The 20,259-nt window shown below is 38.2% G+C and overlaps 1 protein-coding gene across 4 annotated transcripts in view; it reads right to left on the bottom strand.

Moving 5' to 3' along the window:
- Positions 1–13,522: 13,522 nt before the first annotated feature.
- LOC106882467 (uncharacterized) overlaps positions 13,523–20,259 on the bottom strand; it is a 41,668-nt gene continuing 34,931 nt past the window's right edge. For all 4 annotated transcript variants that reach the window (XM_052973243.2, XM_089363688.1, XM_089363687.1 and 1 more), the window contains exons 2-3: positions 17,563–17,837; positions 13,523–14,781 (exon numbers count right to left, since the gene is read on the bottom strand). In XM_052973243.2, the coding sequence (XP_052829203.1) occupies positions 14,500–14,781; positions 17,563–17,817 (537 nt within the window). In that variant the 5' untranslated portion in view covers positions 17,818–17,837 and the 3' untranslated portion in view covers positions 13,523–14,499. The remainder of the gene's footprint in view (positions 14,782–17,562; positions 17,838–20,259) is intronic.

The following is a 20,259-nucleotide window of genomic DNA, read 5'->3' as shown; positions in this document are numbered from 1 at the left end:
GTATTAAATTGATATTAATTAATATCCAATAATTTTTTACCTTACTGTTTTAATTTACACACACACACACACATACTAGCAGCTAAGCCCGGTTTCACCCGGTCAGAGAACAACGCGAAGAGAGAAACGAAGACATAAAAAAGAGGAAGAAGTGGATACGAAGTGGTGTTCGGGTGACGGATCTTGGTAGAAAAAAAAGGATGTCATGGTGAGTTAGTAAGGAGAGCACAGCAAGACTGGACGTACGTGGGCTGGCAGGACGATGAAAAAATTGCGGAGTTGAAATTGGAGCAGTTGAAGTTGCCGTTGTTATCATTGGAGTGCCTCTTGGTAGACAATATTCTTCGTCCTTCCCTCGGGTGCACAAATAGAAAGACCATGGGGACAGCCAACGTACAGTTGTGCGTGTGAGAATACTTGCTCTGTCAGATTCAAACCAACCGCTTGCACTGATTGTCCCTGCGCCTTGTTAATTGTCATGGGAAAGCAGAGTTTGATGGTAGTATGTCTTAGCCAGCGGTCGGTTCATTCAAGAACTCGGGAGCACAATTTTTTGATAATCATCCGCGTACCATTGCACATTATTGCAGCATCTAAATTCCTTAGCAGTATAGGAAAGTGGGTTATACATCATTAGATGTATACCTGACTTTCTTATATAAAATTAAGAAATTATAACGGAACGCTGAACTCCAGACTATCAACTTATACAACATTTATTCAGGTGGTAAATATACATCTTTAGCTCTTGTTTGTTGTTACAGCTTCTGTGTGTGTGAGCATGGTTGTTGGGACGTTGGTATGTAGATGTGAGCGAGCTGTCTAGCGTAAGTTCGAAAGATGGAGAGAGACAGCTAAACACGTCCTTGCTCAATCGCTGGCCAGCAAGAAAGAGACAGATCAAAGCGGGAAAGCTTGGTTGTTGAATTCTACGCATGCGCACAGCGTTACTACAGGGCTCCCTTGCCAGTGCGGAACGCACGATAATATAATTCTGTTGGAACGCCTGAAGCAGGATGGCCACTGAAAACCACCCACAAGATGTAGCACAAACACACACAAAGAAAAATGAAAGAAATGAAATGTACACTCGTGTGATACATGCATGCAATGTACAAATTGAAGGAATGAAAGAAAAACATGCAATATGGGCAGTAAATGCCACCTAGTAAAAAACAAATGAGACAATGTCTGTACTCAGGAAGTCGTGGTCAGTTGGCAGAGCTATAGTTGAGCGTCGGATGCCAGTTGTGACCGGTTACCTGGTACGGAATATTCTATAAATGGTGTGTCCCTGGTGGTGGGGTTGTTGGCGCACGACATTGTGGTAGACAGTACATTGATGGTGAAGACGTCGGCGCAGGAACTGTAATATAGCTGTTCTGTATGTGTGGTGGTAATGATGTTGACAGTGGTAATGATGTCCTGTTGAAACTTGGCGACGTTGGGGGAATGCTTGTAGTTGGTAGTAGTAGTTGTTGTCGTCGCGGTGGTAATCTTGGTTGAACGAAGCTGGTGGCGAAAAGGTCGCTCGGTGATGATGGTGTTTGAAGAGGTGCGCTTTTACAGACAGTCGACAGACAAATCTCTGTACGTCCATTAGCGAAAACCTCGAAGAAAATTTTCTTAACCCAAGATGAAAAAACGACCGTGCGAACTCAAAAAGGAGAAATGGTGATGAATGGAAAAAACAGAGGACTCCTTTAATTTAAACGTGTCACACGGTCGAACACAAAATAATATATCAAAGATGATATACAAATAATTATGTTATACTACGATAACATAAATAGCCAGTAATGAGACGATAGAAAAGACAACCGTATGAAATGAATAACAAGAGATATTTAGTGTGGCATAAAAGATGTATGTGTATGTGAGAGTGTGAATGCGACATATAAGAACATAATAAAAGACAGGCCGTCTATATGTATGTGAGATATCACAGCAGATAGAAAGTCAGTACACGTGAGAGTTTTATACCAAGTTCTTGAGTACACAATAGTATGAGTCTGTATGTGAAAGAAGTGAGGCGTATGTTCGGCAGTGCTTATCACTAGTTGTGTTTTGGCTTCGATGCCAGGGAAGATTCTTCGTTATACAGATGTTCGTCGTTGGCTGAAATCTCTTGTCTGTTTATTATCGTGGTGAAGCTAAGTCACCTAACAGAATCGAAGAGAGAGATTTGCCGCGGTGGTTTAGTTTGGTGTACATAGTAAGTCGTGTTGACTATGGTTGGAGATGTTGGTGGCGTAGTAATCGTAGAATCGTGTTGGTCATGACGATGGTGCTGGTTAGTAGTTCAGTCTCCATGGCCGCATTTGTTCTTTAGTCGGGTTCACCAGTTATAGGTTGGTAGTCCAGAATCCATGCTGCGTTTGTTTCTTCGTCGGGGTCACCACTTTATAGGAAAGTGGGTTATACATCATTAGATGTATACCTGACTTTCTTATATAAAATTAAGAAATTATAACGGAACGCTGAACTCCAGACTATCAACTTAAACAACATTTATTCAGGTGGTAAATATACATCTTTAGCTCTTGTTTGTTGTTACAGCTTCTGTGTGTGTGAGCATGGTTGTTGGGACGTTGGTATGTAGATGTGAGCGAGCTGTCTAGCGTAAGTTCGAAAGATGGAGAGAGACAGCTAAACACGTCATTGCTCAATCGCTGGCCAGCAAGAAAGAGACAGATCAAAGCGGGAAAGCTTGGTTGTTGAATTCCACGCATGCGTGAGACTACGCATGCGCACAGCGTTACTACAGCAGCATGATTGGCGCGCCAACTTTCAGATGCAGTTCGTGAGCTGGTAGTTCTGCGAGTCCTCACTTTTGTCAGATTTGTCATGGGCCGGCCGGTCTATCTCAGATACATGGGAAGCTGGATTAAATTTTTCATCAACACAGGAGAGCCAAAATAAATTTTTCAATGTCCAAGGGAAGCCAAATTGCGAAAAAGGTTGAGAAATGCTGATCTATAACGATGGTTTTTATTTAGGCACATCGTAAAAGTAATTATAATGAATTGCTTAATATAAAGAAAAGTATATTTTTTCAAGCAAATACAGTGAGAAAAAATATTTACCATTTCAAGTCATCACTAAAAAAAAAGTTCATCAATTTTTGAATGAAATAATAATTTATTCTTTTATTCTAAGTTGTAAATTTTGCCCGAGAAATAAAGCAAATAATCACCAAATGCATTGTTAAAAATCTGCAACTCGATAGCAAATATCTCCAAATTGATTAGAAATGCATAAATTTAATAACAATGTTTTTGAGATTCCGGTTCGAATGACATGAGTGTTTTTGTTTAACTTTTGACACGTAATACTTAAATAGTGGAGGGGATATGATGTTGCTGTGGGCTGGAAGTATGCAAGAAGTTAATTTTTTTGTTTTACTAAAACACAACCCTAAGTAAAGCATGTGTAAAATTTGAATGAAATTGGTTGTGTAGTTCTGAAGTTTTAGGGATTCACACAGACATACATTCTCAATTTTATATATATATAGATTCACAGCAAGTTGTTTTACACCTGTAAGGGTCGACCGTGCGAACTCATAAAAGGAGATATGGTGACGAATGGAAAAACAGAGGACTCCTTTTATTTAAACGCGTCACACGGTCGAACATACAAATATATATCAAATGGATGATATACATGATATGTTATGCGACGATAACATAGATGACCAGTAATGAAAGACCACAACCGTATTAGATGAATAACAGAGATATTTATTATAGCGTTAAAGATGTATGTCTGTGTGAGAGTGTGAATGCGACATATAAGAACATAATCAAAGACAGGCCGTCATACAAAGAAAAGTGTGTATGTGAGTGATACATGTGTGTATGTGAAATATTACAGCAGAGAAAGAGTCAATGACACGTGAGCAATTATACCAGATCTTGGGTACACAATAAGAAAAGTTCTGTATGTGAAAGTGAGGGAGGCTGAGTTTGGCAGAGCTGATCACTAGTTGTGATGTCGAGGCATCGATGCCTAGCCGTGATTCTTGTTATACAGATGTTCGTCGCTGGCTGTGGTTCTCTTGTCTGTTTGTTTACTGTGGTGAAGCTAAGTCACCTAACAGAATCGAAGAGAGAGATGGGCCGCGGTAGTTTGGTGTACATATAATGTCGTGTAGACGCTGGTGGCGTAGAGGCTGCTTGGTATTAATCGTGTTGGTCATGATGATGATGCTGGATAGTAGTAGTAGACTCTTGTTGCTGATGTGGCGACGGCGGTGGTCATCGTTGGCTGGACGAAGCTGTTGAAGTGGTCGCTGGAAGCTGCTGCTGTCGTGTGGTACACGGAACAGTTCTCAAAGAGAAACTGGACCGAGACCAATTTGTGGGGTATGAGTTGATCTATATATAGCGTTAAGAGGGCTCCAAATGCCTTTAGAATTTTACTCTATCACGTGACCTTATCAGGGGCCGTGATTGGTCAGTTTGCGTTCTGGCGGGAACGGTTCGAAGAAGTTGCCGATTCGAATAATGGTCAGTCACGTGATGTCAAGGAATGGGTTCTCTACTACGCTCGCATTTATTTATATTTAAATGAGAAGATTGTATGTAATGGCGATAGTAGTTTGTATCTAATGGCGGGAGGTAGTTTCACTACACACCTATTACACTAATTATTTTTTGTTTTTGAGCTCGGGTCAAACACTATAGGGCTTTCCTATAAGGTGTTATCCACCCCTGATTGGAACTCTCCCGTATGATATGTACGCATGCTCAGTGACTTGCTTTAACAGTTGCAATCAGCTGAATGCACATTGCCAGTGACATTTGACATAATTACCCACACTCTGTGGTCAGGATTCTTTTTTTGGTTTGATGTCGGTATCGAAGGGATTACCAGACACCGGACAATACAGTGAGAGCAGCTTTCATTCACATCGTGGTATTCGATGCTGTGTACGTGTCTGTCGTGGTAAAATATGCCACTCCTTAACTGTTGCTTTACTTTCATCCGTAGCACGAGGTAATTATGTCATTATCTGTGAAATTCGGCAACTTACAAAGATCTTTAGATCAGGCAATACTTCACCGAGAGGAGATATAAGCTTCTGCTTATTCCTGTCTGATACTTCAGACTTATCGTCCGATGAATTTACTTTGTTGACATTCTTCATTGACAGAATTTTTATTCCTTTCAACCTTTCAGTCAAGTCCGCCTTTCTTCCAGTAACATACTGTCCATATAATCTTAAATATTTCTTTAACTCAGGCACAGTAAGTACTTCGATAGCTGAATCATCAAGCTGCTTTATATCCATGATAAGACGTAAAACAATAACAATGGCGTGGGTTAGCCTCCGGAAGTTTAATTATCTACATGGAGCGCCGCCTAGCCAAGGGAGATAACCTACTTATAGGAAAGCCTTATAAGTTTAGAGACCATGAACTGACGATGTGAATGTTCCGAGTCCTCTCCCCACCCCGCCTTTCGTGAGAGCGCATTTTTTTTTCATATTCGTTCAGAGCAAGTCGTTTTACATCTATTACACTATTTTTCTTTTGTTTCTTGGCTCCCGTGAGGCGTCTCGGAACATTCACGATGTGAATGTTCCGAGCCCTCTCCCCACCCTACCCCGTTCGCGAGCGCGCATCTTTTCTTCATATTCTTTCCCAGCAAGTTGTTTTACACCTATTGGACTAATTTTTTAAATTTTTGTCACCGGGTCAAATGCTTTAGTTTGACCATAAATGTAGTCAACGCATTTGAAATTGGCGTTGGTGCAGTCATTCAACAACTCCACTATAGCAAATTGTAACCTCTGGCATTTTTCTCTAAGCAGGTAAAACCAGCTGATACTAAATATAGCACGTTCAATCATGAAATGTTAGCTATTTACCTCTCAGTTAAACACTCCCAACACATTTTAGAAGGGAGAAACTTCACATTATAGAACAGGCGTAGGAGTGGCTGTGTGGTAAGTAGCTTGCTAACGAATCACATGGTTCCGGGTTCAGTCCCACTGCGTGGTACCTTGGGCAAGTGTCTTCTACTATAGCCTCGGGCCGACCAAAACCTTGTGGGTGGATTTGGTAGGCAGAAACTGAAAGAAGCCCGTTGTATATATGTATATATATATGTGTGTAAAAGAACGACCGTGCGAGCCAAAGGAGAATGGCAACGAGACGAAAAAGGCTCCTTTTAACGCGTCGCACGGTCGAACATAAAACATGATATATGGACATAGAAGGCTCGCCGTGAGAGATGCGAGCCAAGTGCCAGTAAAAGGAAACAGAGAGTGACAGACAACCGTTATATATGTAGTGGCGCGTGTGGCCGCCATCTTGGGAAGTGCCATTGCGCATGTACAAGGGACTTGCCGTCAGCGGAAGTACCCGGGCACGCATGCGCAATGCAACAGGTGGAGAGAAAGCAATAGCATTCGTCCTCTTCTCTCTCTAGCAGTAGTCGTGACAACACGTATCTTCCAGTGCTCTCTCAGCTCTATACCGACATGTGGTCGAAACTTCCTTGGTATTCTAGCGGCATACCTGTTCACCCAGGAACGAAACGGCTCTACACCAACCTAGAATAAATTATTAATCTGTTGTTACCGTTATCCCTCTTGTTGTATTTCTGGATTTTAATGATTAATATAAGAACTGGGGAGACATGGCCGAGCCGTCATATCTCATCCAATTCTTATATATATAAAGAGAGTAAGTTTATTAACATAGTGAAACTGTAGTGTCTGTGTGTGCGTGCATGCGGCATATAATATAAATAACACAATACATAAGTCAGGCTTTTGTGTACAAGAGTATGTATACAGCAATATGAAATGACGGACTGTCGTACAAGCAAGAGTGTGTGTACAATATGTGTGTGTGTGAGAGAGAGGAACATAGAAAGAGTGTTTGTAACATAGACTACAAAAGTCTTAAACACAGAGACAGAGAAATACCAGTTCGTATAAGAGTTACACAAAGAGATAGAATGTTCATACGCAGGAAATTGTGGACAAAGAGAGCAGAGCTGTGGTGTCACATGTCGTCGATGCTGCGACCGGTTATCTGGTCGGAAGATTCTCGCAGGTTGGTTCTGACTGTTAACTTTGTGGTGGAAATAATCCACTCATACAGTGTCGAGATGAAACCGCATTTGTTGTTGTTGGTGTGTACTCTGGTTGTGGTGTTGCTGTCAACGACATTGGTGGTGATGATGTCATCGCTGGAAACTGGCTGGAGCTGTGTTCTGTATGTGGTCAGCGACTAGACCTGTGAGAGGTCTGAAATCGCAACGACTGGTATCGTTGGAGCGGGCTTATTTATAGACGAACAGGGGGCTCCAGAAAACAGGCAGAAATCACTCTCTCACGTGACCTTATTAGAAGGCCACGATTGGACGGAATGCACCCTGGCGCGAAGCAGAACTGGTGATGATTGCCGCGCAAATGAGAACCAATCAGGGTAGTGGACACAAGGGTCCAAGGCAGCCGAAGGCTAGATGTTAGCCGCTTCGTTATCATTTGTGAGTGAATGCCCGAGAGAGAGGTTTCACTACATATGTATGTGTGTGTATATGTTTCTGTGTCTGTGTTTGTCCTCCCAACATCTCCTGACAACCGATGCTGGTGTGTTTACGTCCCCGTAACTTAGCGGTTCGGCAAAAGAGATCGATAGAATAATTACTAGGCTTACAAAGAATAAGTCCTAGGGTTGATTTGCTCGACTAAAGGCGGTGCTCCAGCATGGCCACAGTCAAATGACTGAAACAGGTAAAAAGAGTAAAAGAGATCATAAGCCTTTATCTTTCACTTTACACTGCAAGCCAGATAAATTTGTTCCGACAGACATTTGACATTTGGATTACATTTCACAATTCACAAGTGATATATGATATATTCCAAGTTCTGAGAACATTTTTGTAGATTCTTTATCCCATTTACCTGTCAACACATTATTTTCAACTGGAGAAATTAACTTGGACGAAATGTCTGAAGCTCAACCATCTGTTGATTTGAATAATATACAGCAACCAGAACTAATTTCTTTCGACCTCCAATTTTTCCCAGTTGCGACATCAAATAAACAGATCCTTTGCGATATTTATTCTGGTAAACCTCATCCTTTAGTTCCTGAAAAGCATTGCCGTATCGTTTTCTCAGCACTACACAATATTTCACATCCTGGTATAACAGCAACATTGAAGCTTATTTCATTTGGCCGAATTTGCATCAAGACAGCTAATTAGACTTGTACTTGTGTTGATAGTCAAAGATCCAAGATACATAAACATATCTGTGCACTGTTAGGTACTTTCTCCACTTCAGATACACGATTCCAGCACATACATGTTGATATAGTAGGACTTTGGCCTGCGAGTCAGGGCTAAATGTTTTTATTAACCTGTATCAACCGTTTTTCTCACTGGCCAGAAGTCATTCCACTCACAGACATCTCTTCTGTAACTGTGGCACAAGCTTTAGTCACAGGATGGATCTCTCATTTCGGAACACCTGTAAAAATAACAGACCACAGCCGTCAATTTGAAGCTAAGCTTTTCCAGGTGCTTATCAAGATTTTAGGAAGTAAACACACCCATTCCACTAGTTACCACTCAGCTTCGAACGGTATGATCAAAAGATTTCACTGACAGCTTAAAGTTCCATTGTGTGCTTCTGCTGATTCATCTCAATGGATTGAATTTCTTCCTGTTGTTCTCTTGAGTCTCTGCTCTTCTATCAAAGAAGATATTGGATATTCTCCTGCAGAATTACTTTATGGTTCTTCCTTGATGCTCTCTGGTCAGATGATTGTTCCTGTAAACACGCAAGATATCGACACTACAAGTTTTGTTGAATGCTTGCGTGATTATATGTCAAAGTTACCACATATGAACACCAGAAAACAAGACATTAAAATATTTATCTAAGGACTATTCTTCCTGGACTCATGTTTCTGTTCTCAACAACGCCGTTAAACATCCTTTAACAGCACCGTATGCAGGGCCCTTTCGTGTGCTTTCTTGTACAGATAGAGTTTTCATCTTAGACCTTAATGGTCATAAAGACACTATTTCTGTTGATAGACTAAAATGGGCTCACATTGAAAAAACTATTTCCACCCCCACTACAGACAGCACACACACAGCATTACAAACATGTCCTTTACACTCAACTTCACAAATACTGACTACCAAAAGCAGTAGACATGTGCACTGGCCCAAGAATTTAACAAACATTTATTACATTTGAACTGTGATATTGTTTCTGTTTTGAGATTTCATGATGTATACATTTTTGTTATTTTCATTATTGTATACCATTACCTCTGCCTGGTGGGCGTGTCATGGTGCAGGTAGCTAAACAGTTGAATGATCTCCCTTGCAAGAAAGATCATAAAATAACCTCCCTTCTCTAAGCTTCTCAAAGCATCAATGTCATGAGATGTGATTCTTAATTATTCAAGAAGCTTGGTGTTTCTTTTAGCAGTTTCTAGAATGTCTAGCATTCCATTAATAAAAACAGCTTGCTAACCCGGTTCTTCACTTCTTAGTCAATTAGACTTAGAGCCATTGATGTCATTGTTATGTCTGTCTATTTCTCTATGCTGCATGACTGAAAACCACCACTTAGCTGTTATTTCTACATTTTCTTTCTCTGGACTTTCTTGAATAGATTATTTCATTCAATTGGATTCTACATTTCGATTCTATGTATCATCATCGACCAGTAAATAAAATATATTTTTATGTAGTAAATATATAGATCTTAAATTTATTCTTTCATCTCTTTACGAACTCTTGTAATAACATATATAAGCCACATCAACACCTTGTACTGACTACATTAATTGGTGACCAACCAACTATACCAGTTGTGGTCACCACATAGTGCCAAACTAACTGCGGACCTTGAAGCAGTCCAACGTCACTACACTAAAAAGATTGAAACAGTTAAGCGGATGAGCTACAGGGATAGGCTGAAAAACTACAGCATTACTCGCTGGAGTGAAGGTGTGAGAGATATACAATAGAATACATACGGAAAATCCTAGAGAGGCTATTACCTAACTTAGGCATTAAGTGTTATACAAATGCCAGAACTGGTCACCATTGTATTGTACCAAAGGTACCATCCACTCCAACTAAATTCAGGACCAGGTACTGTAATAGTCCAGGGTTCAAAGGCCCACAACTCTTCAATGCCATGCCACAAAAATTAAGAAATTTGCATGAAGTGGAAGTAGATGTTTTCAAAAAGGAACTAGACATCCTCCTCTCCACATCAACCAACGGCCCGACATGAGGTACAGACGAGGGCAGTGAAATCAAACTCCCTTATAAATGTACCAACAGCTGGGACAAAGTCACATACAGGAGTGGTGATGTGAAACACCCAGACTGAGGAAGTCACAAAGATCATGGTGGTGCTCCAGCATGATCATGGCTGCATGGCTGAAACGAGTAAAATACAGATATATATATATATATAAGATTGTGACCACTAGGATAAGAATAGCCTGGGCAAAGTTTAGAAAGCTTCTACCCCTACTGGTGACAAAGGGCCTCTTGCTCAGAGTGAAAGGTAAATTGTACGATGCACGTGTGCAAACTGCCATGCTTCATGGCAGTGAAACATGGGCCATGACTGCTGAGGACATGCATAGGCTTGAAAGAAATGAAGCTAGCATGATCCGCTGGTTGTGTAATGTCAGTGTGCACACACGACAGAGTGTAAGCACCCTGAGAGAAATGTTGGACATAAGAAGCATCGGATGTGGCGTGCAAGAGAGACATTTGCGTTGGTATGGTCATGTACTATGGATGGGTGAGGAGAGCTGTGCGAAGAAGTTCCACTCCCAAACAGTTGAAGGAATCTGGTGTAGAGGTAGACCCAGGAAGACATGGAATGAGGTGGTCAAGCATGACCTTCGAACGTTGGGCCTCACAGAGGCAATGCCGAAAGACCGAGACCTCTGGAGATATGCTGTGACTGTGAAGACCGGGTAAATAAAGTGAGTTCACGGCTGTATCCTACACCAGTTTCACATAACCAGCCTCAGTCCATTCAAAAGTACCTTGGATCGTAGGGTGACCTGCTGTGCTTGAGGAGACCTATTGAGTCAAGTACTTCAACACCAAAATGAAAATCAAAGGGAAATTGTAGCTGTAATACCTGTGCCGGTGGCACGTAGAAAGCACCCACTACACTCACAAAGTGGTTGGTGTTAGGAATGGCATCCAGCTGTAGGAACACTGCCAGATCAGACTGGAGCCTGGTGCAGCCTCCTGGCTTCCCAGACCCCAGTTGAACCGTCCAACCCATGTCAGCATGGAAAACGGACATTAAACGATGATGATGATATATATATATATATATATATATATATATATGAATTATATAAATGAAATAAAAAACAAGCTGATATAGACTCTGTTGAAGCTGTGGGCATTGCCGTGGCTGAAGAATTCAGAGTTTAAGTTCAAATTCAGTTGAGTACTACTGTCTTTTCTATAGGGCTTTCCTATAAGTAGGTTATCTCCCTTGGCTAGGCGGCACTCCATGTAGATAATTAAACTTCCGGAGGCTAACCCACGCCATTGTTATTGTTTTACGTCTTATCATGGATATAAAGCAGCTTGATAATTCAGCTATCAAAGTACTTACTGTGCCTGAGTTAAAGAAATATTTAAGATTATATGGACAGTATGTTACTGGAAGAAAGGCGGACTTGATTGAAAGGTTGAAAGGTATAAAAATTCTGTCGATGTGTCAACAAAGTAAATTCATCGGACGATACTTCAGACAGGAATAAGCAGAAGCTTATATCTCTTCTCAGTGAAGTATTGCCTGATCTAAAGATCTTTGTAAGTTGCCGAATTTCACAGATAATGACATAATTACCTCATGCTACGGATGAAAGCAAAGCAACAGTTAAGGAGTGGCATATTTTACCACGACAGACACGTACACAGCATCGAATACCACGATGTGAGTGAAAGCTGCTCTCACTGTATTGTCCGGTGTCTGGTAATCCCTTCACTACCGACATCAAACCAAAAAAAGAATCCTGACCACAGAGTGTGGGTAATTATGTCAAATGTCACTGGCAATGTGCATTCAGCTGATTGCAACTGTTAAAGCAAGTCACTGAGCATGCGTACATGTCATACGGGAGAGTTCCAATCAGGGGTGGATAACACCTTATAGGAAAGCCCTATATTGAACATACTTAGTTCTCACCTATTGTTCAGATGTATGTGTGTGTGTATGTGAATATATATACATATATACATACATACATACACACACACACACACACACACACACACACACACACACACACATATATATATATATATATATATATATATATATATATATATATATATATATATATATATATATATATATAGGTGCAGGTATGGTTATGTGGTAAGAAGCTTGCTTCCCAACCACATGGTTCTAGGCTCAGTCCCATTGCATGGTACCTTGGGTAAGTTTCTTCTACTATAATGTTGGGCTGACCAAAGCCTTGTGAGTGGATTTCATAGACAGAAACTGTGTATACATGTATGTGTGTGTGTGTGTGTGTATACATGTATTGTATATACATGTATATATATGTCTGTGTTTGTCCCTCCCCCCACCATCATTGCTTGACAACCAGTGTTGGTGTGTTTATGTCCCCATAACATAACAGTTCAGCAAAAATACCAATAGAATAAGTACTAAAACTTAAAAAATGTGCTTGTATAACTGTCAGTATAGTGGATGTATTAATTGAAGTGTACAGTAATATATGTCCATTATGTTTGATCTTACCAATTGGTTTCACACTAGAGGTTCAATGCCATGTTAGGTAACAGTCCGATTAGGTAACCCTGCACTCTTCAGAGGTAGACGTTGTGGGATGAAATATGCAGTATTGTACCTCCCACACACACTACATGTATACATAAATGTGATTGTTTTTAGAATAACATTGTAGGGTAGGTGTGAGAGGCTAGATATGGCCAGTTTGAACATAAAGTAGGTAGAATATTTTGGCCAGATATTGCCTGCTAAAATGTTAAGTTAGAACTTTTCTTTCAACAGTTAGGCTAAAGAGAAGATATTCTAGAAGGTGGCAAAGCATATACTCCAATACACATTTTTGTACATATTTCTGTATTATTCAAATAGAAACATTTATTATCTGCTTGTAATGAATGAACTCATTAGGACTCTTAGATTTGTTGTGGCTTTTCTTATTGCAAATAATTTTTTTCTTTTGTGCTTTCAAATCAGTTTTCATTAGCAGTAGCTCTTCCATCTTCTGGTTTGATAATGAAGCTTTAGATTCATTTTATTTACTACATACTATAAGGCCTTATCATGAGTGGTAGTAATGTTGAGATGTATAATATTGGATATATATCTTTTTCAGCCAATAAAAAATAAAATATTTTTGTAATACATAAACAAGCAAATATACACTGTATATATGTATATTTTCAAAAATAATACCATTTTCCTATATAAAAAGACATAAGTTCCTTCTTTATGTGAATTTTATTGTTTATATATAAATTTATTTTACATATTGTATACATGTATGCATCTTAATATAATGCATTCTGCTGTATATATATATATATACCTTTGCTTAAAATTGAAAGGAAGACAGGAAGATAATATGACTACAAAGATATGATCACAAATGTGTTGAACTTTTGTGCAAAGAATACAACAGGCAGAAATCTGTGCAACTGTAGTAGTATTAATAATATTAACAGATAGTATTGGAAGCATTAATTTTTTGTGTTATCAATGGTGGTTTACAGTGAAAATGATATTTGAAATAAGTATATAGGGAAAGACAATGAATACCTTACTTGCCCTGTCACTACTTTTGGAGTCAGCACTGAATAGGCATCTACTTATTTTAGCAAAGGTTAATCAAATGTTAATTATTTTTGTGAATGTTAATTATTTTTAATTTCTTTGGTAAATCAAATTAAGCAATCACCGGTTTAAAAAAGAAATTAATTTCACTTATGTTTGTCTCATTTCAACATTATCAATGTTTTTCTTAAATAGTCTTGTAATAGTGTAGCCATACAATAGTGTTGTAAATGTTAATTATTCTTAATTTCTTTGGTAAATCAAATTAAGCAATCACCGGTTTAAAAAAGAAATTAATTTCACTTATGTTTGTCTCATTTCAACATTATCAATGTTTTTTTTATATAGTGTTGTAATAGTGTAGCCATACTCCCTAAATCCTTCTCTACACCTCAGTTTAATTTGTATTCTATATAAGCATGAATGTTACAAAATCCCATAAAATATCTTGGCAGTATGCACAATATTATTATACTCAACTTTAAAAGAGGTGTATTTAAAGTAACTATATAGACAATCAATGTTAAATTATAGCTAAAATATCAGTTTCTCTTTTCTAAGCTATTTGATACAACCTTAATTTACTTATTTTATCTTTAATTTCTTTTAGACACAAAAAAAAAAGAAAGAAATTAATTCCACCAGGGCCCTAAAGGTTGTATTCTTTTCTCAACCCATGATGGTATATTTTGGGGATTGCTCCAGGCAAATCTCTTGGAAAACATTACAAAATTTAGAAGAAATGATGCCATAGCCACTCCAACAACTATTTCCGTAAATGTTAGTGTTTTTGAAAGTAGATAGCTGAAGGTAATATGCACAGCTAAATCAAAAGCTGTTCCCAGTATGTTATCAAACTCCCATTTTTCATTGTATTTACTCTTGATCCAATCTAATGAACTCCAGCTTATTATCTGCAATGAATAAATGAAAAATATCAATTAGTAAGAAAATAAAATGGCATTCAACATTAAAAATATATTTATATAAAGCAAAGAAATCAAACATTAGGGAGCAATAATTCTGGTCACAATTAAAATGTAAGGAGTAAGAATACAGTCAAGACTAAAAATATCTACGTAACCCTTTAGCATTTAAACTGGCCATGTCCAGTCCATATATTCTACTTGTTTTATCTTCAAACTGGCCAGATCTGGCCTCTCATACTTACTCTACAATGTCATCCTAAAAATATCACATCATCAAAATATTGAAACTACAAGATAATGCCTGATTAATTAAAAACAAGGTGAGTTATCATCATCGTTTAACGTCATCCTTCCATACTGGCATGAGTTGGACAGTTTGACAGGAGCTGGCCAAGCAGAAGCCTGCACCATACTTCTGTGTCTGTTTTGGCATGGTTTTATACGGCTGGATGCCCTTCCTAATACCAACCACTCCGCAGAGTGGGCTGAGTGCTTTTTACGTGGCATCAGCACAGACAAGCTAAGTTTTGGCATGGTTTTTACAGCTGGGTGGCCTTCCAATTGCCAACCAGTTTACAGTGTGGACTGAATTGCTTTTTAAGTGGCACCTGCAGTGGAAGGGTCACCAAGTAACTTTGTAAGAATACAGGCATTACATTTGACAGAATAATCTGTATGCTAAAGGGTTAAACAATACAAGCAAATGACCAACTTTATCTATAAAGAATATTTTATGTAGGAGGAATGGTCAGACCATATGTTAATAGATTTCTGAAAGATACTAATGTAGGCAATATTATTTTGGAGAACTGAGAGTTAACAAAATGTGATGAATGTCTGGAAGGTGGAAGTTTCAAAGAAATGTAGTTCTGCAGTAAAAAAGATATTCTCCTGCAGAGTTCAAAACTTCATTCTCAGTGATAAGATGTAGACAAAATGACTATAGGTGTATACTGTCTTTTGACTGGGATTGATAAACAGATTTGTAGATGTTGCAAGGAGATTAGTAAACCAAAGACTGATGCGAAAGAGCAGCTAACAAATGATAGAGAATATAAAGTAAGGAAAGAAGACAGCAAAAGAAAATACATTGTAAACCAAAGATGGTTGTTTCTGTGAGTTCAATTAAATGCTCATCTTCTGAATTTGGTCCTAAATGTCAGTGGTAGATAAGGATGCATCAATTCAAGTATGTGAACAATTCCTTATAATCAAGAAAATTTGAGCCTTATAGGTTGGTAGGTCACTTCATGCTAATCTAAAAGGTGACTTTTTTTTTAATGTGGTCTATGATGTTTCTATGTATAAGAGTAGCACTGTTCTAGATGTGGCACCTGCATTCATTGTGAGAAACATTCCTCATCTAAAACCTTCACACCACATCAAATTCTTTTGAAAGCTTTACTTATCCTTTACTTACCACTAAAGTGATGGAGTAGCAAAGAAAATATCAAACCAGGCTAAAAGTTTTACAGAATTTCATTTCATACTCTCGGAGTAGTTGGCGTTAGGAAGGGCATCCAGCTGTAGAAACTCTGCCAAATCAGATTGGAGCCTGGTGTAGCCATCTGGTTTCACCAGTCCTCAGTCAAGTCGTCCAACCCATGCTAGCATGGAAAGCGGACGTTAAACGATGATGATGATGATGATGATGATGATGATGATGATTCAGAGTTAGTCTGTCATCCTAAAAAAACTTAATAGAATAATTACCAAGTCTATACTGGAACCAAGTAAATTAATAGACCCCACTTCCCTTTCAGAAATTGGCTTATATATGATCAAAAGAAATCAATATTTAAACTGGCCATATCCAACCCAAATATTTTGTTTTATGTTTAAACTGGCCAGACATGGCCTCTTACACTTATTCTACAATCTTACTCTAAAAATAAACAATCACATCATTGAAATCTTGAAGCTTCAAGATAATACATGATTAATACAAAATAATGAGAATCAATAAGCATTGTATTTGACAGAATGATTTGAATGCTAAAGGGTTAAGGGACCACAGTGATAAACATTCTAATCCCTAAAATATTATCTTATTTTATAAACAAGGTCATTTTCTAAAAGTAAAGGCAACTGACCAAATTCAGCTTTATCCTAAAAAATTATCATTAATTCTATAGCAGATTATTTACATCTGACAGATATTTGACCTCATTTTGTTTGTTGTTAACACAATGTTTTAGCTGATATACCTTCCAGCCTTCATCAGGTGCCTTGGAGAAATTTCAAACCTGGGTTCTCATTCCTAAGTATTGTTCTTGTTGTTATTATTATTATCGTTATTATTATTATTCAGGTCACTGCTTGGAATCGAACTTAGAATCTTGGGGTTAGTAGCCCGCGCTCTTAACCACTATGCCATATGCCCATGGGCATATGGCATAATGACCTGAATAATAATAATAATAATAATAATAATAATAATAATAATAATAATAATAATAATAATAACACCGAAAAATACCTTAGGAATGAGAACCCAAGTTTGAAATTTCCCCAAGAAACCTGATGAAGGCTGGAGGGTATATCAGCTGAAACGTTGTGTTAACAACAAACAAGATGAGGACAAATATCCGTCAAATGTAAATAATGTACATAATTCCTCATCTCTTAAATATAGAACTGAATTATTCATCTGTCTGTGTGCATGTTGAACTACAAAAAAAAAATATTAAAAAATGAAACAAAAAAAGTTTAGCAATGGCAATAATTGTAACATAAACAAGATTAGCAGTAAAACAGAATGCATACTTTCTTTGCCAGAGAAGTTTTGTTCCAAAACACAATATAGTACAGATGTTGTGCCATTTGTATACAAGCAAGCCATTGCAAGCGTTGAAGTACAAGAAATGATGCAAAGAATACTGACAGAAGATCAAACACAAAATAGTAGTTGACTTGTACAAGGTCCTTTCTGGGTAAAAGTCGAAGTCTAAACAACACCATACTATGAGTCATAGCATGGAAAACTTCACTGCCTAGTATAAAAGTTGCTATTGGATGCATGTCTGGCAGCAGAACTGAACCTGTAAGATAGATAAAGAATAAATATGTAAATAAAATACAGGTAATCTAGCTAAGCTGAAAAACAATGTGGGTTCTTTAAATGTTCAGAATAAATAGCAAGAGAAAAAATAAATTCTCTTTGAGGTACCTATCTGTTATGTCTATTTGTGTGTGAGAAAAGAAAGCAGTCAAAACTGAAAGGGAAACTGTTTACATTATTGATACAGGTGTATTAGTGACATACAGACAGACAGGCAGGCAGACAGAGAGAGAGAGAGAGAGAGAGAGAGAGAGAGAGAGAGAGAGAGAGAGAGAGAGAGAGAGAGTGTGTGTGTGTGTGTGTGAGTGTAAGGTTGGATTTGTAACCCAACACTTGGAAGAGGGGCTTGACTTTGCATCATAAAGTACATAAGTGTAAAATGCTTACACACATTTTGTTCCATGTTATGCCTGCAAAACTTTGTCTGGTGGTTAAATAAAAAAATGTCATCATTATTAAAGCGTTTACACTTAACCCAGTGCTTGTCTTAAGTAGAAAATATTACACAGTCCCCAGAAGTCAGCCCAAAATCACTCTCAAAAAAAATTTTTTTTTTACTTCTATTTGCTATGGAAAATAAAACTGTTTTTCAGATAAATATATCACTTGAAAATAATTTGAAATTTTATGATTTCTAGAAAATTATAGTGAGTGTGTGGTAGTGAACTGTAGAAATGATTAGGCATGGTGGATGTCTGGTAAAGAAACTCACTTTGCAACCTTGCAGTTTCAGGTTCAGTCCCACGATGTGGCACCTTGGACAAGTGTCTTCTGCTATAGCTCTAAGTCAACTAATGTCTTGTGAGTGAACTTGGTAGACAGAAACTGTATGGAAGCCCATTGTGTGTGTGTGTGTGTGTGTGTATGTGTGTGTATTATACATTTGTGTACTGTGTTTGTGTTTGCACCAGCACCACTTGAAAACTGGTGTTGGTTTGTTTACAGTTCCATAACTTAGCAGTTCAACGACAGAGACTAACAGAATAAGTACCAGACTTTAAACACAAATAAATAAATAAATAAATAAATGAGTACTGGGGTTGATTTGTTCAACTAAACCTTCAAGATGATGTTCCAATATGGCTCCAGTCAATAAAAGACAAAGGTAATGCCTGAAACAGAATGACCAGTGTGCTACAGATAAGAATACAAACTATAAATGGAAGGCAATTTCAGGGGAAAAGTAGAAATGTTTGTAAGGTGCATTACAAGAAAATAGTATAGGTACTTAAGCTACTTTATGTAATGAAGGAATTATGTCTTTATTGCAAAACTGTCATAAATGGGAAAGTTGGTTGTAAAAGAAATATAGCCATATTGCAAACATTCACTCTAAGCTACTAATAAAGTTGTCAGTCAATAATACTATTCAGAGTGATTTGTCACATACCACATGTTTGAAACAGTTGGTTAGCATTAATGTCTTGGGTGTGGTGTCAGGGTATATATATATATATATATATATATATATGTGGTGTCAGGCTAAATGTATGTGTATTTTTTTCAATGTGTACAAATAACATAGAAAAAATAAATAAGTAGTTACCAGGGAACCAAAAAATTCACATAAGTACCAAGGGTGTTACAGCCTACTTAAAAGGTAGAAATTCTAGGGTTTAGTGAAATGTTTTTGTATAACAGATAAATAAAGAAATGGAGTTAAATGCAGGTGTTATTCAAATTTTTATACTTCTGACATATGTTTCGAAGAAAACATTGGTATTATTCCAGAGGGTATAAAATGATGTAAAACAATGCAAACTTCTCATCAGGAGAAAAAAGAGAAACAACATCAATAAGCAATTTTAACCGAATGTGATGACTGCATATATGATGAAGGGGATGCATATATATAGAGTGTAGTGGGTGCTTTTACGTGTCACCCGCACGAAAACGGCCACGCTCGAAAAGACACCATTTCGAGCGTGGCCGTTTTCGTGCGGGTGACACATAAAAGCTCCCACTACACTCTCTGAGTGGTTGGCGTTAGGAAGGGCATCCAGCTGTAGAAACTCTGCCAAATTAGATTGGAGCCTGGTGTAGCCATCCGGTTGCACCAGTCCCCAGTCAAATCGTCCAACCCATGCTAGCATGGAAAGCGGACGTTGAACGATGATGATGATGATGATGATGATCTTTCTCCACTCTTACTCTCCCTTTCTGCCCTTGCTTGCCTCCCTTGTACCTTTCTCTTCTCTCTCTTCTGTGCCCTGCTTTCCCTCTTACTCTATCTCTTTCCAACTCTACCCCTACTCTATCTCTTTCCAACTCTACTCTTACTCTATCTCTTTCTCCACTCTTACCCTCTCTTTCCACCTTTGTACCTTTCTCTTCTCTCTCTTTCACTGTTTCTCTCTCTCTCTCTTTCACTGTTTCTCTCTCTCTCTCTTTCACTGTTTCTC

Source organism: Octopus bimaculoides, chromosome 15 (assembly GCF_046866305.1).
Source record: "Octopus bimaculoides isolate indiv1 chromosome 15, ASM4686630v1, whole genome shotgun sequence".
In the NCBI taxonomy this organism is placed as follows: Eukaryota; Metazoa; Mollusca; class Cephalopoda; order Octopoda; family Octopodidae; genus Octopus; species Octopus bimaculoides.
The sequence above is the reverse complement of the archived record's forward strand: the minus strand, read 5'-3'. Positions and strand labels throughout refer to the sequence as shown.